At 40.2% G+C, this 25,031-nt stretch overlaps 2 protein-coding genes across 3 annotated transcripts in view; one reads left to right on the top strand and one right to left on the bottom strand.

Moving 5' to 3' along the window:
• The window catches only part of BFSP1 (beaded filament structural protein 1), a 54,077-nt gene extending 48,036 nt beyond the window's left edge, over nt 1-6,041 (top strand). For both annotated transcript variants that reach the window (XM_043543915.1, XM_043543916.1), the window contains exons 7-8: nt 2,640-2,725; nt 4,346-6,041. In XM_043543915.1, coding sequence (XP_043399850.1) covers nt 2,640-2,725; nt 4,346-5,265 — 1,006 coding nt within the window. In that variant the 3' untranslated portion in view covers nt 5,266-6,041. The remainder of the gene's footprint in view (nt 1-2,639; nt 2,726-4,345) is intronic.
• Nucleotides 6,042-8,191: 2,150 nt separating this feature from the next.
• The window catches only part of PCSK2 (proprotein convertase subtilisin/kexin type 2), a 206,571-nt gene continuing 189,731 nt past the window's right edge, over nt 8,192-25,031 (bottom strand). The window contains exons 9-12 of the mRNA XM_007064133.4: nt 21,815-22,030; nt 20,011-20,111; nt 17,976-18,203; nt 8,192-11,733 (exon numbers count right to left, since the gene is read on the bottom strand). Of these exons, the coding sequence (XP_007064195.1) occupies nt 11,247-11,733; nt 17,976-18,203; nt 20,011-20,111; nt 21,815-22,030 (1,032 nt within the window). The 3' untranslated portion in view covers nt 8,192-11,246. The remainder of the gene's footprint in view (nt 11,734-17,975; nt 18,204-20,010; nt 20,112-21,814; nt 22,031-25,031) is intronic.

Raw genomic sequence — 25,031 nt, 5'->3', positions numbered from 1 at the left:
AGAGATGGGAGACTCAACGTCACATTCAGTCTCCGCCTCAAGCAGAGAGGGGAAGTGAACCTGGGCTTCTCATATCCTTAACCGTGAGACTAAGGTGTTGGGAGTCTAGGTCTACCTCCTCATCTGCCCTCTTCCCTCCCCAACCCCACAGCCATTTGATGTGGGGTTAGGTGTGCTCCGAGCCTGCCTACCAGAACAGGCCCCGCAGGTGAGCTAGGTGGGACAACACCCAGTTCGAAGATCTCGCTGGGGTTTAGGTGTGAGATAGCTGCACTGCTGCTGCTGTCTGCACTTACAAGACAGCATGCTGACACACTCAGCCCCCCAAAACACCTACACACAACATACTCCCTGTCACACGCCACTTACACCCTGGGATAGCTACCACAATGCACTGCTCTTTGTGGCGTTCCAAGAGCTGCTAAAGTGGCCACGCCAGAGCGCTTCCAGCTGACAGTGTAAACCCATGGCAGCGTTTTCCCTGCTGCGGTCTCCAAAGGCTGGTTTAACTCACGGCGCTCTACCTCTGCAAGTGCAGCCATGCCCTTCGCTGCCTAGGGACATTAGACACCTCCAAGGCAGCTGAGCAGGGTTGCTGAAGATCACACTGGTGTCTTTGGAGCTAGCACTTGGCTCTAGAAACAGGCAAAGTTTTATTTCCACTGAAGGTTCCTGTGACATCCCCCCTGAGTGCAGTCTGGATTGTGGAACCATTGTGACCCCTTTAACTCCCCTGCCCAGGCCGGTCTCCTACACTGCTGTGCTAGTGAACAGCAAACGCCACCAGGCTCTGTTCACTCAGCCATCAGCATGCAGAGGCACACCCAGTGAAGTACATGAATGCTCGCTCCAGCCACTCATGAACTGTATACAAGGAGACACCAGCAAATCCCCCCCAGCTCCAGCATTGCACCCCAGAAATGTGGGTCTTACACTGCTCAAGACCTTCTCGATCAATGCAAGCTCATTAATTAGCTTGCCACTGTGTCAGAGGGTGGTGGATATGCATCAGCCTTTGTAACCTGAATAGATTCCCTAAACACTTCAGCCAAAAACACACTGGTCTAGATTAAACATAAAAGAGATCTGTTAACTACAGGAAGATAGATTTTAAGTGATTTATAAGTGGTACAGGCATAGGAGTTCAGAATTGGTTGCAAAAAGAAATAAAAGATAAAATTGCAGTCTAATTCCTAAACTTTATCAAGCTAGGTACAATTTGAAGTACTAAGTTTTCTCTTACCCCCAAACCCACAGCAGTTCAAATGTTTCTTTTTCTTCCAAATGATCTTGTTGCCTTCAGTGTTGGGGTGGAGGGTAAGGGGGAGGAGAGGTGAGGTGGTTATGTCACTGTCCCTTATTTTATACTCTCCACCAGGTGCTGGAAAAATCCTTGCTGTGTCATGGGGGTTAGGCAGCCCCATGGTGTACATGCTTGAGCAACTGACTCTCATGTGAATTGTAAATCTCTTGTTTACAAGGCCCTTGCTGGTGAATGGCCGATGATGGTTGCTTGACACCTGATTGGGTGTTGGTCACTCCTTTGTTCCCAGAGAGGAGCTAGTCTGTGCGTGTTTTCCAGATCGCAACATGTTTCAGTGATAAACACAGAGCAAAAATCTCGTAACTTCATGTACAGTAATGATCCCTACATATCAACAGGATCGTAATGTTCAATAGATTATGATTTTTCCAATGATACTTCACAAGGCATTTTTTTTTTACAAAATAGCATAACCATACACAAGTGGTGCATATGGGGATACAGGTTGTTATTGTGAGGTACAGTGTGTGACAGTTATATTATGTTTTCTGACTCCGCTGGCCGGTCCCCAGCACTGCAGAACCTTTAGTGGGGGGAGCTGAGAAGTGACCTGATTTGGGCTTTTTTTGACCTGATACTTGTCACCATAAGCCTTACCCTTAAACTACATTTTGTGTGCGTGCTTGTGAATCGAAGGGGCGTTTTCTCCTCTTATTTCATATGCCTTTGAGCTCCCACGGGTTCATTCAGAGTTGCAGATGAGATGCAAGGTTAACTGAACAGAGCAGGAACAAGCAGGTCCAGTGCCTGGCTGGGAACGCTAGAGGGAGCTTGCATGAAGAAAAATGAGCAGATGGCAAGAGCTGTTGCACTGAGCTAAGTTAAATAAGAAAGCAGTCAATAAAAGTAAACTAGATTCTTTATTTGCATTAAACTGCATATGGTTTGAGGGCTGTATATGGCCCTTAGGTCTATGGGGCAAATCGCCAAAAGACTTAGATACCCAGATCCTGCTGCCATCCAGGGGGCACGTGATGGCTAACTGCCCTTTGTGCCTTCAAAATCTCCCCTGCCATTATGAAATCGTTCCCTAGCAACACTAGGGCTGCTTTTTAAAACTATGCGCTTTGCTCTACAGTCTGTATGTAAGTATAGTAGGCCAGATCCTCTGTTGGTGTAAATCAGCATAGTTCCATTGAAGACAGTGGAGGCACTGCTGGTTTACACCAGCAGGGAATGTGGCCAATAGTACAGAGCCTATACAGTATATTGATTTAAATGGTATTTTATGTTCCCATTTTGAGGTGAAGCGAATTGTTCTACTTGTTTAAGGTATGCTGGGGGAAATTTGACACATGCAAATTCTCTTTGCCAGGTTAAATTCTGCCATAATTGGAACCCCAGTTGCACTCTTCACACAGAGCTACAGACCTTGCCAAACTACAACCTGGACGAGGCGAGGTAAACATCCAATATTCTTTTTTGTTTGAGTAAATACAAGAACATTTGCATTTTAAACCATTTTCATTTGTCTTCAGCATGGACCCCATTGTTGGGGCCTAAATCAGATCCTATTGAAATCAATGGGAGACTTTCGGTTTACATCAGTTGGCTTCAGATCTGGCCCTTGAAGGCTGGATCCCCTAACCAATCGGTTCCTTTGCTATACTGGAGCATGACTTAATGCAACCGAAGTAGCTTGCACTGAATTAATGAGATGCACAAAGAGAACTAATAGTACAGGCAGCCTTTTTAAAAATAATGCAAAGAAATCACATAGGATTGAGGTTATATCCCAAGTCTGACCATCCTGTCATTATCACAAAACAAGATAGGAACACTTGGGTAGCCCTGTAAATACAAATAGGCAATTTAGCCTTGTTTATCTGCCATGACCCAGTTTGAGCTGAATGAAGTCACAGTCCATGCTGTATGATTGCTCCCCAGAACTGTATGATTAATACATTTAGAATTAAGATGTTCGTAAGAGCAGGAACTAGTGAAGGCAAATATCCGGGGCTAGAGTAGAAATGATTTTCTAACAATGGAGATGGATGGTTTGATACCTAGGTGCTTTACATACCAAGTTGTTAGATGTCTCAGAAGTTCAATAAATAGATGGGTAATTGGATGTTTCACTGAAAACAAGGCATGTTAAAAAATGAAGATAAACTGTCGCATGTTCAAATTTTTGGAGACCAAATAGGGTGTTTCCCCTAGCATTGTGCCAAATACAGCAGACTTAAATTAAGTTTGTTAGTGAACAAATTAGCTACTAATACATGGGGACCAGATCCTCAACTGGTGTACATAGATGCATCTCCATTGAAGTCAATCAAGCTATGATCATTTACACCAGCTGAGCATTTGGCCCATGCATCTAACTGTACTTTGGATTATTACCTACAGGACTTGACTTGAGGGTATCTAGAGAGTAAGGGAAGAACTTGCCTCTGTGTTAGGACATGAGTGAATCTCCTGTCACCATTCACGTGAACCTGATCTGCATTTATGGCGATAGCTCTGGGTGGAGTCTGCAATTCTTCCACAAGGAATGGAGCAGGAGGAATGTTTTGAACATGGGGATGTTTTTCCCCATCACATCTGGGAGACGCTTCTGTAGCTGGAAAGCCCAGGCGTCCTGTGAAGCAGCCACAGGAGCTACTTCCATGTGGATATGGCCCTTAAGCCTGCTACTGATTCAAGATAGTGGTGTTGCACACTATATTGAAAAGCAGCAGTGAGCCCTAAATGTACTTTCAGAGCATTAGTCTCATCTTCATAGTTTATAGATGCTGATTTTGTACACTCAGTTTTGTACATGCAAAAGTTAGTATTTATACATTTTATGTATAAAAGTGGTGTTTGTACATGCAAAATGGACACATGCCCAGTATTGCACACTCAGAATAGCCATTTTCATACATAAAATGAATACATGCCCACCTTTGCATCTGCATTCTGTTCTGCACACACTGTACTGACAATGAGGCCCTTTGGTTTGGAGATAGATTGCTAAACTGTCTTGGGCAACACCTTTCAATGTTGTGTGCTGTTGCCTTTGTTTTGGATTTTCTTTAGATATCACCCTGGTTATGCAAGAGATTGCAAGTGCAAAACCAAGACAAAAAGGTCTGGCAAAGAAAATTTCTAGGAGAAAGGAGATCACTTCCAAAGACATAGATGGGTTTTCACCTGAAAACAGCTATGAAAGAACTCTGGAAGACTTTCATCAGGATCAGCTGCAATTTAAACATGAAAGCACAGTATGTGAACCTAAGCAGGAAGAATTAGAACTAGTTGAGCAAGAAACAGTCCCAGAGGATGTGCCTGATGGAGCTCGGATAAGTAAAGCTTTTGATGAATTGTGTAACACTGTGAGAGAGAAAATAAGATGCTTCAAGAGACCCGAGCCTAAGACTGACTTGTCTACGAAAGAGAGCTATGTACTTGTCACAGGGGAAGCAAACTATGACCATCCTTGCTTCTATTCTTCCTCCACCCCGGCTGGAGGTGGGATCACTGTTTCCACTAGCAATGGAAAGATGCCAAATGGTGGGGAGGTGGAGCCAATTCCAGAGCTGCCTGAACCCTCTGAACCATCAGCAAATGAGAAAGGGGAAGTCCATGAAATGCCATATGAGCTTGAAGAGAGAGAAGAAATAAATGAACAGGGCAGAAAGTCAGAAGAAAAAGCTGAAGAGCCCTCAAAGCAGCCTGACATCACTGGGCCTGAGGCAGCACCTCCAGCTGGTGTAGCCGGCCCTTCTGAGCCAGACGTATTTGAAGAGACAGAGCATGCCAGAGAAGACCAACGAGGAGGCCAAGCATTCAGAGAACCAAGCTTACCCAGTTCCATGAGCTATGAGAAGGTGGAAGTAGTGGAATCTATTGAGAAGTTTTCAGATGCCAGAATTCAGACTTACGAAGAGACAGCTATGATTGTGGAGACAACAATTGAGAAGACAAGCAAGAAGAAGCTAGGAGACAAAGGCTCTTAAGTTACATCATTTGATAAGAAACTTGTCTGGCATAGTTATTAAATGACAATATTTTTCCCCTGACCCAATGCTAACATAGTGAGACTTTTGCTGTTTGATATAAAACATTGATACATGAATGGCCATTCTGCCTGGTGTAGGTTTATCTTTAATGTAATAATCACTAAAATAGTAGGTTCATTTACGCAACACTTTTTGTGATTAGGACAAGTAAAAAATTATTATTAAGAAGTTGCCTGTCTAAACCACACCTACGTAATCTGTGCCCACTACAAATTGGCCCCTTACAGTTTATATTCCTCTAATGATGCTTTAGCTGCCATTAGTTTCCAATTTTCAGACAGCTGCAAATGTTAGCTTGTGACATCTGGTTCATTGAATAAAAGCTTTGCATCCTAAAGAACATAGTCACAGTGGGTGTGTGTTACCTTTAACATCAAACAGTAGCATTAACGAAGCTAGTATTAACCAATTAACCAACTGACTGGCATGATGTTTTCAAGATGAAGGACTAAGCACTTTAGTTCAGTAACGTATTTCAACCATCCCTTGTTTATACTCTGTAGGTATAAGAGAGCTTAGCAATCATTTATTTTTAGTTATGTTACCAAACAAAAATGTGGCTGAATTTGTCATTAAGATCTTACTACATATCATCTAGGCGGCTGAGAATAAAATATGCAACGATGCTAAAAGAGAAAAAGGGACATCTTTAAAAAAGAATGTATTAAACAGTCTTCAGCCTTTACGCACAAACCTCTCATTGACTTCAAGGAGGCCAGGATTTCACTAGGGTTTTCAATTGTGTTTATTTTTAAGCAGCTTGCATCTAATTTTTATGCTTAAATGTCTGTTATTGTCTGATTTTAAAAAATAGCTTCCTTGAACTCTATTAAAAAAATTGTGCCCACTGCAAAATCCTATGTTACTGAGGTTGAGGTCTTTAGTGCACATTGGAATATCTTCAGAGGATTGCAGACACTTCAAAGATTGTCCGATTGGAGTATTTTCAGTGTATAATTTTTTCCCCTCAAGTTTGTTGCATTTTAGTGACCCAGACCTAGAAACCCTATACATGATCCTGCACCATCTTACTTATGTGAGCAGTCCTGTTAAACTCAATGGGATTCCTCAAGCACATAGGGAGTGAAGGTTTGGAGGACTGTATCCTGTTTTTGACACAAGAGAAAATATAGTTACAGTATTACACAGCTTGTCAAAAATTGGAATTCTGTCCTGTGGGAAATGCTGAGATTTTGATATTCATTTTCATGTACAGATGAGCCAAAATATGGAAATTTTTCACAGAAGGGATAGTTCCAAAAAAAATGTTGTCGAAACACTTTATTTCAACTCATTTAGACATTCACCTGCATCCACCTGAGCTGCCACAGTGCCTCCTGTGAGGAGTAGCTCGGGTGCCTTAGGTCTCCCATTCTCCTCTATGGGTCAGGATTGCTGGTTCGACTACAGCTCCCTTGATGTACTACAGTCTTGGGACTCCCATGATGCACAGCAGCAGCAATTCAACCAAAGAGGAGACCATTGTAAATCATGGGAAATATAGTCCAGCCACGGATGCTACAGAGGCTAATGGTGGCATGAGGCTTCTGATTAAAAAAAATCAAAATTTTCCCACAGGAAACTTTTGATTTTGAGAAAACTTCCTTTTCCATTTTAAAAAAAATCAATAGAAAATTCCCAACCAACTCTAATAATTACCCAGAACTAAAAATTTATCATGAAATGTTAATGATGCTCCCCTGTGTAGATTGCTTTCCTACTATCTCTTTTTCACATCCATATAGGCCAAATCCTGCTCACTTTATTCATGTGAGTAGTCCCAGCAATTTCAATGAGAATAAAATCTTCCACGTCTAGAACCATAAAAATGTGTGCAGAATTTGGGTATTACTTCAGGGCAAAGGCTGTGGCTCCGCTGAGGACTTAAACAAGTACTTAAGTTTAAGCATGCGAGTAGTCCCATGAAAGTTAAGCGTGTACTTAAATGTTTTGCAGGTGTCGGGCCTAAACTGTGAAGGCCTTAACTCAGTTTTTACTCAGAAAAAATGTATTGAAAGGGCTGAATAAAAACTGTGTAAGGTCTTCAGGATTTATAAGGCCATTGGGATCTAAATTAACAAGAACCTCTGACAAAACTCCTACTACAGCATATCAGAATGTTCTATATTACATAGGGCTTGATCCTTTCCTCCCCGCAAGCAGTGATAAAACACCTATTGACTATGAGGTGAAGAGAATCAGGCTCATACTCCTAATCTGCTCATCCTTATTACATGCTGCGGGGCAAGAAGAACCATCTGTATACTTTTTTCCTTTGGAGCTTGATGATGCATTTTACTAGCTAATCATTTTGTGGCTCAAAATGGCTATTTGAGGGTTTTTTTAAAGTATTTTTCAAACAAAACTCCCATTTCAGCTTCTGTTCTGCATTCGGAAAAGCTGAATGCCCCTTCCACTTTCAATGAAGCTGGACCTAATGAAGGCTGATTGTTCGCAGGACAAGATGTACTGTGTCTCACAGCACTGTTGATCATTCAGGCCCTGACTCAGGAAAGCACTTGAGTAAAGGTTTAAAGTTAAGCACCTGCTTAACACCCTTTGAAGTCAATGGGACTCAAACACATGCTTACCTTTGACTATGTGGTTAAGCTCTTTCCTGAATCGGGGCCTCAGTCGACAGTGCTCCATTGTATAACATGCCTAACAGCTACAACATTGCTGAAAAGCATTCGTTTTACTGCCTTTATGCGGGTATGCCTTTATCTCTTGTGTATTAAACATACCTGAGATGTGATTTACCTTATCAGGCCTGCATTATTAAAAGTAGAGCATTTTGAAGTGGTTTCACTGAATACATGTCACATCCCCCATGACTTCTGATAGGCAATGATGATAGGACCTGCCAGTTTACAACATCTCTTTATTTTACTCAGATTATAAAACATCATCACAGGGCTTTATATGTTAACAACATTCACCTGTTTTAAATCGAGAACTGAATTAGTTCCTCTGTTATAAATGCTAATAAATTAATTTTATTTTGCATCTGCAATACCATAAAAACTTATTCTAACTGGACATTTTTCAGTGCTTACCCTGATGCAAAAATTCTGAAGAGTTTGAAGTCTAGCTATATATATATATTGTATATACACGCATATCAAAACTCGTAATTTCTGTTAATCATCCCTTACAGTCATCTTGCACTTAATAATTTAAGTCAACATTATGAAAATATGAACACCCATTTAGTTATTTTGCTGCTATATAAGACATTTAATGTTTAAACAGAGAATTGCAAAATTACATGAATGCACTAGGAATTAACGTACACTTTCATTTAAAATTGCCACAAGGACATTTCTTAATCCAAGAACTTTCCCCATATTTTAGAATACTCTTTAATATGTTTAAATGATTTGTTTCTTTAGTAAATACATACACACAAACATGATGCATGAATGTATATGTATTTCTTTATGTTCAATACTATATGTAATATATATTAGGTATGCTTGCATATGTATATATATTACATACTATATATATCATGTGTGTTTGTGTGTTATCAAACGCATATGTACACATAATAGGGGCAAATTCTTCCCTCAGATAGAATCATAGAATATCAGGGTTGGAAGGGACCTCAGGAGATCTAGTCCAACCCCCTGCTCAAAGCAGGACCAATCCCCAATTTTTTTTTGCCCCAATCCCTAAATGGCCCCCTCAAGGATTGAACTCACAACCCTGGGTTTAGCAGGCCAATACTCAAACCACTGAGCTATCCCTCAAAACCCATTGAAGACAATGGGCATCTTCCCAGTTCCAAAGACGCCCACATACTACTTTAAGAATTGGCTCATTGGCTACATGTGTGGCTCTGAGGTTAGAATTGGGCCCATGGTGTCCTTTGGTTTATTTTAAGGCCACCAGATGAAATATAGTTGATGCTTTCCATCTATTGGAACAAATGAACAACAACATGATTTTAAAAGTCACTCCTATTAGGTGGTATTTTAAAACTAAAAGCCTGAGGGCTTCTTTCTCCTCTCACTTACACCTAAGTGTGACTCCATTGTCTGCAATGGAGTAATCCCTCAGTTACACTGGTGTAAGGGAATGGAGATCCTATGAACACTTAGGTGCTTAACTTGGCTTATAGTATACATAATGTAAACATAGTTTAAGTAGATAATTTGTTTGGGATTTGAAAGGAAAAGAAAAAAATCCTGTTATGGAAGGTTAAGAGATTAATATTCACTTGAGATAATAGAAGAAATATACATTCTGGGGTAAAACTATGCATTTCATAACCTGTTGGTGTCATTTTTAATCATTAGGTAAATACGTATTCATTTTAATTGTAGTTTGCAACTGATTAACCCAAACAGCTCTTGATAACACACATTTTAGATGCATAGCAAAAATAGAAATTAATCAAATTCTGAAACTAGTTACTGCCAACATCCTAGGCCCCAGTCCTGCAAACACTTATGCACGTAACTGTAAGCATGGAGTAGTTCTGCTGAAGCCAATGTAACTACTCATGTACTTAAAGCTAAGCAAGTATGTTTGCAGGATTGGGCCCATAGTTACTATTCAGAGATTACTAACTGAGATCCCAGTCCTGCAAACACTTGTGGGTGTTGTGTTTGCCAGTGTGTAATCTCCATTGAAGTCAATGGCAGTAGATAGATCAGGCTCTGAGAGTTTAATTTACTTTTTTGGATCAGATGCTAAAAACACTCAGATGTGTAAGAGATTGCAGGACCAGGTCCTTTAAACAGCAACAATGATTTATGGGATAAATCTTCCCAAATTTATTCTTCTTTATTGCTCGTCAAAACTAACTTTGCATTGTGCACATATAAAACAATCCAAGCAGCTTTTCTTTTTAAATGAGCTTGTATAACTCAAAACTGACCTAAGCTCTACTTTTTAAAATAAAAGGAAATTTGAATTAAAAATTGCTTTTGGACTGAAAGTTCATATGCCAAGTTTCTCCCATAGCAAATTACCAACCCTAGAATATAGGGGTCTGTAATGGAAATGCTGACACAGCCTTATCTTATGTTGCTATACTACATTTCAGTATAAAGGAAAGCAGATGCACATCGCAAAAAGAGTAGCCCTCTATTTTAAATTTCATTCCCAATGTGATGATTTGGCATAAATTGGATCTGAATTACCAAATTAACAAAAAATACTTGTGCTTTTAGAACATTTGGACCCTGTTTCCTAATGCACGTCCTTTATCAGACATTTTGTCTCACTTATTACATACAAATGAATCATCTCTAAGTCAAAAAATGTTCTGGAGTGTGTGTGTGTGGCGGGAGTGTAAGTGTAAAAAGGAAACAGCAAAAGGCATTGATTTCTGAGAGGAGGTTACCATCTTTCTTAATCTCTGGATTATTTTTTCCTTCTTGGGCCTATTCCTACTCTTACTGAAGCCAATGGGAAAACTCCCATTGAAGTCAATGGCGCAGAATCAGGCTGTTGGTCATTCAAAGGCATCTCTAGCCAACATGTTACTGTTAACATCTGTCATGAAAGCTGACCAAATGGGTTCATTACCACTAACTGGCAGTTTTAAAATTTACTCCCTCTTTTTAAAATTTTTAAATACAAACAACATTTACGACAAAAATATGAAGGGAAAAGCTATCACGGTTTTGTTTGCAAGTTATTACCTATTTGTATGACACAAAATCATTTACAGTCACAAACTGTAGAGAGTAGTTGATAGGGAACAACATATTTGTGGCTTAGAGTAAAAAAAAGATTGCTTCGGTTGTAATTAAAATAATCATTGACAGGATATAAGACTTTAAAATCAGTAAAGTATGACAATTTGGCTATGGAGACATTGTAATATGTGTAACACAGAGGTTTGGATAGTAGAAAGGTGAGTAGAATGATCTAGGAAAGGAAAGAGGCCAACATGCAGAACAGTGCTAGTTTTTGCTTAGTATACTCTTCAGACTTCTCTCTACCGCTTCGTCTAATTCTTCTTCCAGCTCCTCCTTCTTGGACATAGCCAGTTTGGACTGGTAATCCCTTACTATTTGGTCTATATATGGTGCGCTTTGTGTCCCATGTAGCATCAGTGTCCATTCCTTCAGTACTCCCCTCTGTGGCATGCTATCAATAAATCCAACTTCCAGAACCCAAGTGCCTCTGGGGTCTTCTCCCCAAGTGTGTGTTGTCATGAAAGGCCATTTGTCAAAACCCACCTTGGAGTCATCATCTCTTGGACGTCGGCTCAGTAAAATGGATTTAGTCCCCATAGGTGATGTCATGTTGATGTTGAGGTCCCCTCGCCTAGTAGAGTTCACGGTTATAACTGCTTGCACGTGTTCTAGGTAGCGGACAAAGTTTTCTTTCCCCTCACAAGCATCAGTTGTAAGTGTTAGAACCAGCTTGCCACTTGATGGTATTTTTCTGAGGTTAAATAACAATAAAATAAGTTAAAATGATACATACGGTGAGGCACACCTTATTTTTCATTAAACATCTACATGTGTTTATACAAACATACAAAAATACTGTAATAGAATTTGAAGAGCATGAATGAGCAGTGAGAACGGAACTCCTTAGACAGGTAGGAGTTGGAGGTTGTGCCATACATAATTTGAAGAATACAGTAAGTGCTCAAGGATGACCTATTGCCTCACCAAGTTAACTATCACTTCATATGGCTCACCATTGTCATCTTCATATCTACTCATCACCATAAAATAGCTGTGAGGTGACACCATCATAGGACCTAATCACATGAGCCACTCCATCAGGGGCTCGTTCACCTGCACATCTACCAATGTGATATATGCCATCATGTGCCAGCAATGCCCCTCTGCCATGTACATTGGCCAAACCAGACAGTCTCTACGCAAAAGAATAAATGGACACAAATCTGACATCAGGCATCATAACATTCAAAAGCCGGTAGGAGAACACTTCAACCTCTTGGGACACTCAGTAAAAGACTTAAGAGTGGCAATTTTGCAACTGAAAAGCTTCAAAAACAGACTCCAAGGAGAATCTGCTGAGCTTGAATTAATATGCAAACTAGATACCATTAACTTGGGTTTGAATAGAGACTGGGAGTGGCTGGGTCATTACACATATTGAATCTATTTCCCTATGTTAAGTATCCTCACACCTTCTTGTCAACTGTCTAAATGGGCCATCTTGATTATCACTACAGAAGTTTTTTTCTCCTGCTGATAATAGCTCATCTTAATTAATTAGCCTCTTAAGGTTTGTATGGCAACTTCCACCTTCTGTGTGTGTGTGTGTCTTCTTATTATATGTTCCATTCTATGCATCTGATGAAGCAGGCTGTAGCCCACGAAAGCTTATGCTCTAATAAATTTGAGACCTTAGTCTCTAAGGTCCTCCTACACTTTTATTTGCTCATTGAAACCAAAAAATTGCTATATTTGACATTTTAAACACACACACACACACCTATTTTTCTACATTCTCAATATGTCAAATCCTGAGGCCTTCATTCCTTAGTTATTATAACTCAGTTCTTATGTAGAGAAACTTCCAGTGAACTTAACAAAATTTGCCTGAATACGGTTGAAATAAAAACTAGGGACAACATTTATGGCCATCCTCTGCATGAGTGCAATTTATACTCTTTGGCTGAAATCTTAGCCCCACTTAAGTCAATGGGAGTTTTGACATTGACTTTAGAGGACCTAGGATTTCACACTACCTGCAGTGATTAAAGTCCCATGGCATTTTTTTTTGGGGGGGGGGGGGTAGGAGTGAGATTAACTGTTTTAAGAGTATGTGAAGTTTGTAAAGTGCTTTGGGATTCTTTAAGAGGAAAGGCACTGTTGTACATGTAAGGTATTAATTACTGATGATTAACCAAATTCAGATTAAGAGGGGGCAACCTGGGAAGAAGCATCATTCACTGTTCTCCCTTCAACTACCATGCACTTTCCAAACCTAAGGTTATTTGTGTTAAAGCTTTCTGAAATGTATATGAAAATGTGACCTTTTCTTTATTTTAATAATTTAGAATAAAGTTTATTAAAACATCTTAAAAGCCAGAAGGGTATCCAAATTATTATTATTTATTTTTATTATTATCAATTATTAATATTATTATTAAGTGAAATAGGCTCTGTTCCAGCCTGGGTTTTTAGTAAAGTAAGAGGGAGGTAAATTACTACAAGATCACGGTCATGCTGTTTACTAATGTTTTTATTTTTAATGCTTTATTTTTATGAGAAATAGGTACAAAATCCCACCCTTTTCCAATAACAACATAGCACAATTCTTCTAAGAGCAGTACAGAAAGCATTTGACAAAAGGTGTGCCCATAAGCCTGTCTCCTCTTACAAGTAACAGTGTTGATCATGAAATAAATCCTGGGTCTTATGTTATAATGATGATATTACATAGCTCTTCTTATCCTTAGATCTCAAAGTGCTCTACAAAGGAATTCAGGATCATTACCCCCATTTTATAGATAGGGAAACTGAGGCACAAAGAGGCAAAGTAATTTGTCTCAGGTAATCTAGCAGACCAGTTGTAGAGCTGTTACTAAAACCCAGCTTTCCTGAGTCCCTGACAACTGCACTATCCACTAGGCTACACTGCCTTTCATACAGCATTACTAATGGCTTTGGGCCACATTCTGTTCCCCTTACACACATGGAGTAGTACCTTACCAGCACTACTTGAGGAATAAGTAAATACTCAGTGTGCATAAAGGGAGCAGAATCTTGACCATTGTACATATACATATTAACAATATAAAATGTTCAAAATAAAAGGTATAATGCTATACAGATTTTATCTTCCAAATCTGATTTTCCACACAGCATGCACCAGCTGTAGATGGGGAGGGAAGTTCATTTAAAAGTCACTTAGATGTGAAATATGTTATTCTGCCAGTAAAAAACTTGAAAAACTTTCTTTGAACAGTTATAAAAATCAGCAATGATGCAGATCAAATTAATCAAGCTCAGGACACCTGACTAGAAGTCTACACAACCTCTAACAGTGTGGTGTCATTACTGAGGTCTTGTTGGCATCCATATTTCCTCCATTTTGAAGCCTAGAGAATCTGAAACTTTAAATACAGAGGTCTTTTTGTCACATTACACACAATAGGCTGTAGATTCTTCCCCAGCCTGTTTCTGCTGATCAGCAGTGTTGCTATGGCACACTATGGTGTATCCTGTGCTCACCAACCTAAATATAGAAAAGATTGCCGCAGCAATGCCCAGCTACAAAAATAAAACAATTATCCATGGCCGAAGCAAAATGTCAGTTACAGTCATCATCCAAACAATCTCTGGAGATGGGCTGGATCCTCCTCATATGGGTTTTGTTTTTATTTTAAAACCCAAAGTATAAAGATGTTGCAGATCATGAATTTTATTATCCACATAAGAGGCATGTCAGATGTGCGGCATCAACACCGTAATATTTGACAGTTATATAAAAACACAAACAAATATAAGGAAAGGAGGACTTGTGGCACCTTAGAGACTAACAAATTTATTTCAGCATAAGCTTTCGTGAGCTACAGCTCACTTCATCGGATGCATTCAGTGGAAAATACAGTGGGGAGATTTTATATACACAGAGAACATGAAACAATGGGTGTTACCCTCATTCTCGTTACAGTGTGTATGGTAACACCCATTGTTTCATGTTCTCTGTGTATATAAAATCTCCCCACTGTATTTTCCACTGAATGCATCCGATGAAGTGAGCTGTAGCTCACAAAAAGCTTATGCTCAAATAAATTTGTTAGTCTCTAAGGTGCCACAAGTCCTCCTTTTCTTATTGCGGATACAGACTAACACGGCTGCTACTCTGAAACCTGTCACAATCAAATATGTTAGGTGCATACTGTGAATCAAATGTATGCTAGTATTTTCTGGCTTGAGTCTGTAACAGATTAGGGAGAGATTTTCAAGCACACAGTTACCAGTAAGGTGCCTGACTCTCATTGAAATGGCCTATCATTTGTGCCTTTGAAACCTCCCAGATCTTGGAATTTGTCCAACCTGTGCTAGGTGTAGCTCAGGAGGATGTGAAAAGGTGGCTTCAAGCCACTTTTTACTGCCCTGTTTGGCAAGTGGAGCAGCCACAAAAGGAACGTGCAATAAAAGACCCATGGCATGGCCACGCTTGGCCCAGGTCAGCTGACTCAGATAGTCCGGGATCAGCTGTGGAGCTATACTATTGCAATGTAGATGCCCGGGTTCTGAGACCCTATGAGGGGGGAGGGTCTCAGAGCCTAAGCCCAAATGTCTCCACAGCAGTTTTTAGTTCTGCAGCCCCAGCCCAAGTCATCTGCCCTGGGCTTTGAGGTGCAATGGGTTTTTTTTTTAAATCACAGCATAGATGTCTCCAAAAAGGCTTTCTTGTACCTGGGAAACCCTGGAGAGCAAATACATTCCAGCCATATCCCTTGTTCCCTGGATACCTCCACCAGGGCAAAGCACCTCTTTAAAAATACTTTAACAGTAAAGAGCACCAACTTTCATTTATTTTGCCATCCCACCATGTCTTTCAGTTGGGGATCTTTTTTGATGTGATGACATTAATCGTTGCAGAACGACTGCATACTTCTAATACATTTCAGTGGGAGACTTATGAGGTACAGTACTGAGCTACTTTTTGCTGAATATGCTCACGAGACCTCGCTACAATTTTAACTTTTGAACACAGCCCGACATAATGGACTAACCTCTTTCATTTACCCCAGTATAATCCCAGTTTACTTTAAGGGTGCTGCATTAAAGTGATAGAGGCCGTGACGGTCAAAAATTTTTCAACACCTTTTTTAATCAAAAAATACTGAGTTATCAAAACCAAAACTTTTCATGAAATAGGGTTGGAGTTGACAGATTTTCCCCACTCAAAAAAAAAAGTTGAGAAAAAAGTTATTCAATGGAAAATTTCCAGTTTTCCAGTGTGAAACAGCTTTTTGTTTAGAAATTTAAGCTAATACAACTGAAAAAAGTTAACAAAAAGAATGATGAAATCAAAAACAAAACATTTTAATTGACCCAAAATGGAAAATAAAAGGGTTTTTAGTATGCAAATATTTTTGATGTTTTGACTTTTCATCCTGCCCAGCTCTACTTGAGAGGAGATTTTGGCCCAATTTGTCTTTATAAACAATCATTCTGCATTTTAGTTATGCAGTCAAATCTGAATCACCCCTTGGCTTTGGTTTTGCAGAAACAATATTTAACGGATGAGGTTTTGCAAAAGCAGCTCACAGGCTTCCCGGCCTATCTTACATCTGTGCCATGGTGGTATATTGCTTTCTTCTCCTTGTCCTATAAAATAATAATGCCTTTAACAATGGCACTGAAAAGCCAAATTGCAAATGTCATAGGCATAAACTGGCCATCATTAGGTTAGTATTTCAAATAATTAAATTAACTTTAGTTGTTGTAGTCAATTAGTATTAATTGATTCACTTGTTGACTCATTCTGCTTTGCACATGAAAGTAATCAGAAAATAAATTTGCCTACCTAGCTGGCAATTAGAGATGTGGAGAACATAAAACAAACAATTAAATGCTGTAATGTTCAAACTGAATCTTTGATACCTGTGCATGACTGTTTTAGTTTTCTGGAGTTAAAATTATCCATTAAAATAGGAAATTGCCAAGTTTAAATATCACATTGTAACAGAATATACCCATGTGTTCACACCCACACACTACTGTAATAAACTTTTTACAAAGTATGCTTTGTAAGGTATCATTTGAAAATTCATGATTTTATGGTGAGTATTGTCCTGGTAAAATGTGTGTTAACATTCTATGTGAAGCTATAAGATTCCCATGTATGGTGTTATTAACACTTGTTTAAACCCCACAGCTCTGCCCAAACAGAAATTGGCAAACAGGCCTATCCCAAACAAAGGTATATGTGCTCTACTTAATTTGCATTTAAGCAGTAAACAGAGTCATCAAGCAGGAAGGGATGACAAAGGGAGTTCAAACATGTGAGAAAAAGCCAGCAGGGAACATCCTCCCACATAGCCTTTGTGTCCTGTGCCTAGCTGGAAATATTTTTCAAGAGGGAAACTGAAACTACAAAAAAAAAAAAAAGAGGGACAAATACTTCAAGGCACCCGTCTCTCCCTACCAATTGTATTCACTGGACTCAAAGAGACAAAGAAAGCAGGTGTTATACTCTGGGGAGGGGTCCTGACCTGAGAGTTTGGTCAATAATCTGCTGGAGCATATAGTGAGAAATTTTGCTTGATTCTAGTTTAGTTTGTTAAATTAGGCTTTAGCAAACATCTTATCTTTATTTTTCTCGTAACCATTTCTGACTTTTATGCCTCATTACTTGTACTCACTTAAAAATCTCTTTGTAGTTAATAAACTTGTTTTACTGTTTTATCTAAATCAGTGTGTTTAAATGTAAGTGTCTGAATAACTATTTGAGATAATAAGATGGCATATTATTCCTTTTAAGGAATAATAGACTTAAAATATTTGTGCTGTCGAGGAGAGGCCTGAGCAGTACGGGACATAAATTTCTGGGGGAAAAATCAGATACTGAGGATGTGTTGGGGTCACTGTTTCTGTGTGTGTCTGTGTCTGTCTGTGGTCACTTAAGTGCCTGAAAAGGGAACACACTCCACAGAGCAGGAAAAGAGCATTGTCTTCACTTACTCAGGTTCTTGTATTGATCCTCCAACACAGTGGAATCTCTCTGGAACAGTCTTCCAATCTTTTGCCATTTTAACCATTGCCCCAGCATCAAGGACTCCATAGCCAAACAAATGGTTAAATTCCAGACCGACACCATTTCTACGCCATTGATGGACTTCATCATGAAGTTGGTTCCTTTTGGAGGTGAGCACTGTCAGATGCTGCAGGTCTCTCCACGTCAGTTCCAGGCTATGGAAGAATAACATAGAAAAAGTTGTTATGTTGTGGGGTTTAGAAGAGGAATGACAAAGTATGACATGTCCAAACTCTTCATTCCATACAACCTGCCTCAGAAAAATCCTCCATATCTTTTGGCCCAGAACAATCTCAAACCAAGATCTATTGACACAGTGCAGCTAAGAGGATCTGAGCACCATCATTGCCAGGAGGCGCTGGAGATGGATCGGCCGTGTGCTTCAGATGGAAACTGATTGCATCACCAGAGTAGCAATAACATGGACACCTGAAGGCAAGCGAAAATGAGGCTGCCCGAAAACAACATGGTGAAAAGCTATAGAAGCCGAGCTGAAAAACCTGGGGCACAGCTGGGGAACCATTGAAAAACTTGCCAGAAACAGACAGGAGTGGAGGAGCTTCATCACTGCCCTAAATGTCAGAGGCGTAATAGGAACATGATGATGATTGTTTTCTCTTTCCATAATACGTTTGAAAGGACTGGTGTATCTAAACACTCAGTAAGGTAAATGCACTAAAAATAGCAGCGTAGATATCATGGCTCACATTTTAGCTACTTTTAGCATGCAAGACCAAGTCTATCTACTGAGACTGCCTACAATGGCATGTGGCCCATCAGCCACTGCCAGTAGCAAAAATATGCAGGAGACAGGACACTAGCTGGGAGGGCTCTGAGTTACTAGTGAGAATTCTTTCCCAGGTATCTGCCTGGCAGGTCTTGTCCACATGCTCAGGGTTAACTGATCGCCATATTTGGGAATTTTCCACTGGGTCAGACTGGCAGAGATCCTGGGGGTTTTTCACCTTTCTCTGCAGCATGGCACACGGGTCACTTGCAGGTTTAAACTAGTGTAAATGGTGGATTCTCTGTAACATGAAGTCTTTAAACCATGATTTGAGGACTTCAGTAACTCAGCCAGAGGTTAAGGGTCTATTACAGGAGTGGATGGGTGAGGTTCTGTGGCCTGAAACGTGCAGGAGGTCAGATTAGATGATCACGATGGTCCCTTCTGACTGTAAAGCCTATGAGACTGGGAGGCTTGCTCCCAACTGCAGTGTAGACATACTCTCTATGGTCATAGTCCCACAGACTGTTCTAGGATTTTAATCGTAGAGACACCTATTAGTCCTCCAGAACTCAAAGAAAAGAGACTCTGTCTGGAGCACAGACCCCAGCCTGCTCACAGCTATAGAAATATGGCAAGTGCACTGGGCAGTGTGATGGAGAAAGTGGTGCTGTGTAAGCAGTCATTCTAGCCAGACCTCTATGTCCAGGGATGGGTGGGGAACTGTGTGCTATCCAGGGTTTATACGGTCAGGGAGCAACTGGTGGTAGAGCTCAGGAAAACTCAAAAAGGTGGGGGAAGCCCATGGGGACACAGCCAGAAGTGGGGACAGAGGAAAATGGAGGAGGGAAACAGGTGAGTCAGCTTGGGGAGGGGGCATCGGGGAGATAGATGGTGGGGCCAGAGAGAGACTATGAAGGGCATATCAGCAGGCAGCCAAAGAGCAAGCAGGTGGGGTGGGGAGGAAATATCTGTAAAAAGGAATCAAAATATGCAAATAAAGCAGTGCACATTATATATACACTACGCAAATTAGGGCATTGCATTATTTACATAAACTCATCTAAGTTCCTGCACCCAGGGCTTGATTCAAAGCCCTTGAAGTCAACAGGAGTCTATTTATTTCAGTGGGCTTTGGATCTGGCTGTTCTAGCTTTAATAGCCCTTAACTTCAGCATTACAGACAAGTAATTCAAAAAACAAAACAAAAAAAATCCCTCTTCTCCTAAACCTACTTAGCCTCCAGTGCCAATGCGAACACGCCAGCTGCCTCAGGTGCAGCTGCAGATGTTCCAGAATGACGTAAGGTACAGTTGCCATATAAGTCCGTAGTAGCCTGCAAAAATATCGAAAAAATGTGTAAGAATAGCTATTTCATTCTCCCTACAGAATGTGCTACAGACATGGAAGGCAATACTTGTTGATTAGAGTAATGTTATACTTGTCACTAGGAACAGAATAAATTACTGCCTTTTCTAACTAATAGATCACCTTTAAAATAGAATGGATAGATACACAGTGAAGGTGGGAACACATGATTGGACAATGACAGTAAGTAGTAAATATTCATTAACATCTAAAATTCAGAGAGATATATTTCTATAAATGTCACAAAGCCTCTCCATCCCCTTTGGTTATCAATAGGATTTGAACCCAAGACTTTTAGTACCATACTAGTCTTCTACTGCTTGAGTTACAGGAGTAGCTCCAATAGCAGGCAGTAGTAGTAGGGTGCTATCATCTATGAGGACTAGCCACTAAAAGGCAAATGTGACAGTCTGCTAGCAAATTGCACAGTGATAGTCACTTACATAATGTAGATCACTTCATGCATACAACTGACCCAATGAAATAAGTCAGTGTTTTCAAACTCATACAACAGATCTAGGACAGTCCACTTTTTCCCTATACTCAGAACATGAAATAACTTGAAAATGTGTTGTATCTGTTGACAAACACTGACCTTTTAATTAAGACACCTGCCTGGCCCTTTTTAAGTATCAGAACCCACCCTGAATGATCTGAAGACTATTAAAGTAAGAGAATCCCCACCATACACTAGCATATTGGGAGGAGCATGCTGTACCCTTCCAAGAGGTGGCATAGTGGAAACATTCCCAGTGTACACCTGGAACCCTGAGGGATTGTACCCCTAAGGTGTGAAGCTCCACTCTGCCCTCAACACAGGCCTGCACCTATCAGGTATAATCTGACACCTAATGTTTCATCTTTGGAGCAGGTGCCATCTTCTCTTTTGTACAGTACCCATGCCTGGGGCTCCTAGGTGTTACTATAATGCTAATAATAATAATAAATAGATCACTGTTGAATTAAACAATGGGAATTTGTGATGCAAGTGCCAAGGTTGTTTATTTAGAGTTTTACACACATTAAAAAGGAGCTTTAATCCTTTGCTCTAGAGGCTTCTTAAGCTATTAAATAAACCACCAATTCTGTAACCACACTCCTAGCCGAACCTCTCAAGAAAAACACTAAGCAGTCTGGCAAGGAGCGAGAATATGCAGAAACCACCCAAGAAGCTTGACAATATTCCATATTTCACTACTACTTTGCCCTGACCTTGTTTTCTTATCATCCTTATTCTGCCAAACATACATAGGATTACAGACAAATTGGCAATGACTGTATTAGCCTAAAATATGCTCTAATTGGAGGTAATGTGTTACGCTGGGTCTTTCAACTCTTCATTCTCATGCAATTACACAAAGAATGTCTGCCTGGGAATTAAAAATTCTGAGGACATATGAATAAATAAGCCCCAGCTTCACTTTCCAAGTTGCATTCTGATAACTAGGGAACACCACCTACATACAGCCATAAAGCATGGAAGCTCATTGCTGTTTTCAATATCGACCTCCCTTCTCATCAGATGACAGTTTGGGCATTGTCGGGTATTGTGAATGAGAAAAATATTAGTTTTAACAAAGGAACATCTGCTGCTCCTAAGCAGAAAATGATGCATACAGACGTGTGAGAGTGTAGGGAGCAGGACTACAGCACAATAATATCTGCACTCACCACACCAGCTTCAGGATTTCTCTTCCTCCCATTGCTGAACGTGGAGGCCAAGGTCGAAGAGCAGCTTTCATCGTACAGAGCTGTCCGGCCGTCATTAATAGCAGAATTGATGGAGATAGTCCACATGCTTGATGCATAGCCGTCACAGTTACAATCATCATAGCTGCCTCCATCTCCAGAGGCCCAGACGTAGATGCTTCCCTTGCCGCCACGGCCCTGTGGAAAAGAAATTGAATCTGTCAGGTTAAATTATGCATTCAAACATGAAGCAAAGCATCCATCTGTCAAGGAGAAAACAGGCCTTAGATAAATGTACATCAGTAGCAAGCTGAAAGTTCATGGACTTCTGCAGACTTTAAAAATCCAGTTAACCATTAATCACAGCCTGTTCTGCAATCTTTTATGTGCAGAGCGTTCTCATTTATCATTTTGTTTGCTTGGCACACCAAAGGCTTCTGTGCTAAGACATTTTATGGATTCATTAGAACCTGGAGTTGATATCAGGCACTAAGCACTATGGGGACATAAGACTACAAGAACAGCCATACTGGGTGAGACCAAAGGTCCACCTAGTCCCCAGTATCCTGTCTTCCGACAGTGGCCAATGCCAGGTGCACCAGAGGGAATGAACAGAACAAGTAATCATCAAGTGATCCATCCCCGGTCGCCCATTCCCAGCTTCTGGCAAACAGAGGCTAAGGACACCATCCCTGCCCTGCTAATAGCCATTGATGGACCGATCCTCCATGAATTTATCTAGTTCTTTTTTTGAACCCTATTATAGTCTTGGCCTTCACAACATCCTCTGGCAAGGAGTTTCACAGGTTGACCGTGCATTTTGTGAAGAAATACTTCCTTTTGTTTTAATCCTGCTGCCTATTAATTTCATTAGGTGACCCCTAGTTCTTGTGTTATGAGAAGGTGTAAATAACACTTCCTTAGTTACTTTCTCCACACCAGTCATGAGTTTAATGACCTCTTAGTTGTCTCTTTTCCAAGCTGAAAAGTCCCAATCTCATTAATCTTTCCTCATATGGCAGCCGTTCCATACCCTAATCATTTTTGTTTCCCTTTTCCAATTCCAATATATCTTTTTTGAAATGGGGTGACCACATCTACACACAGTATTCAAGATGTGGGCGTACCATGGATTTATATAGAGGAAATACGATATTTTCTGTCTTATCTATCCCTTTCTTAATGATTCCCAACATTCTGTTCACTTTTTTGACTGCTGCTGAACGTTGAGTGGATGCTTTCCGAGAACTATCCACAAGGACTCCAAGATCTCTTTCTTGAGTGGTAACAACTAATTTAGACCTCATCATTTTAGATGTAGAGTTGGGATTATGTTTTCCAATGTGCATTACTTTGCATTTATCAAATTGAATTCCATTTGCAATTTTGTTGCCCAGTCATCCAGTTTTGTGAGATCCTTTTGTAGCTCTTCGCAGTCTGCCTGGGACTTAACTATCTTGAGTAGTTTGTATCATCTGCAAATTTTGCCACCTCACTGTTTACCACTTATTCCAGATCATAAATGATCTGGAAAAAGTGCTCCATTAAAATGGATCTATTGTTCGTCTAACTCACCAGGTTTATAAGGTACACTTAAGGTCTGAGTGGCTAGAAAATCATGTAAAACTGTCACCACTTTCTTTGCTCAATAGATTGGCTCCCTGGGCATTTTTTACTCATATCTATTTGTTTTACTGACCAAACTAGCTTGAATTATTGTTAGTGCTGGAGAACCAAATACCTCTCTGAGAGCAACTGAATTAGCAACAAAAGAACTCCCCTTATGAAGCTGGAGTTGGATGGAGAGATCTAAGCCAAAAGGAGACATGATGATAGAACCCTCTCAGTAGCTAAAGGGAAAGAGTAGTATCCTCCCAACAACTCCATGCACCCAGGAAGAGGGAGGGGTTATTTCAGCACCTTACCCCAGAGAAAAGAGGAGTGAGGGGTGGATAGAGAAATGTTCTGATTGCAAGTCTTGAAACCTTGGATGAAATCCTGGCTACGCTGAAGTCAACGGCAAAATTTCCATTATCTTCACTGAAGATTTTACCCTTTGAGTTTAAATCTTAATCCCCCACCCCCGTTTATTTCTGATAATATAAAAGGGAGTAAGAGCACAGCTTAATATCTAACTCTCAGATATGTTTGCAGTGCTGAAGGTTAGGAAAACTACCTTCTGGCTAGTTAATGAGCAAATGTGATCTGGAAGTCACGGAGCACATAAATATAGCACCCTACAATGTCATTTTAATAGGGTATGTTCTCAGACTGTACTTTAAACCAAATCCCATTTCACAGCAGTGCCTCATACCTTTTATCATAACACATTAGACGATGCAACTTCATTATTCTTAAATGAGTTAGCAAATAGCACTATAATGCGTTGATATCACAGTGGGATTTCTGCCGTTAGGATGTATTTGTTCTCTGGAGAAGGACTTTTGTAATAAAGGTGATGACAATAGATAGCAATGTGGTAGATTTCAGAGGTTCAGACAGTTTGCCAAGGGAAACTTTTGGCTGATTATTTGAACATTTCAAGTTCTCCCTTTATTAGTGAAAATACTAAAGCGGATCAAAACTTGCATAATAAAACCTGGAAACACGGGGGGAAGTTTATCCAGTCTGGGGCTCAATTACAAATCTGGAACTTGGGCCAGTGTTACTTAATGGTCATACTGTGCCAAGTTTTGAGTAAACACGAGCTGTTTCAGGTGCCAGGAAGGGATTTATGGTTTCAGGCAATTTCAACTGTTTTCAGTAATCACATGAAACTCTTATTTCAATGGTATTAGCCTGAAGGAGAAAAAACTCAGTGTTTTCAGCTTAGTGTTGTGTCTAATGCTGAGGGCCTCCTTCTGAAGTCCGGACACTCACATGTCACACATGAATATACTCAGACTAATCCCACTGACACCAATGGTAAGTGTTACTCAACATGAGGAAACATTGCAGAATCAAGCCATGAACAGAGTAGGAATAAGTAAATGCTGAACATAACCAAGACACCAGAGGGAGCCTGGAGAAAGACACATGGAGGAGAAGAGAAAAGAACAAGGAGACAGTGGACCTGTTACATTTTTGTAAGTTTGTTTCACCCAGATTCCTGCTGGTTTTCCCAGAAAATACAACTCGGAGTCTAGCTTCCAGATTTGTGGTTCTTTTGAATCCGAAACTCGAATTGGGAGTTGAGGGT

The sequence above is a fragment of the Chelonia mydas genome, chromosome 3 (assembly GCF_015237465.2).
Source record: "Chelonia mydas isolate rCheMyd1 chromosome 3, rCheMyd1.pri.v2, whole genome shotgun sequence".
NCBI classification, from domain to species: domain Eukaryota; kingdom Metazoa; phylum Chordata; order Testudines; family Cheloniidae; genus Chelonia; species Chelonia mydas.
Note: the sequence above shows the minus strand (reverse complement) of the source record. Positions and strands in the feature narration are given on the sequence as shown.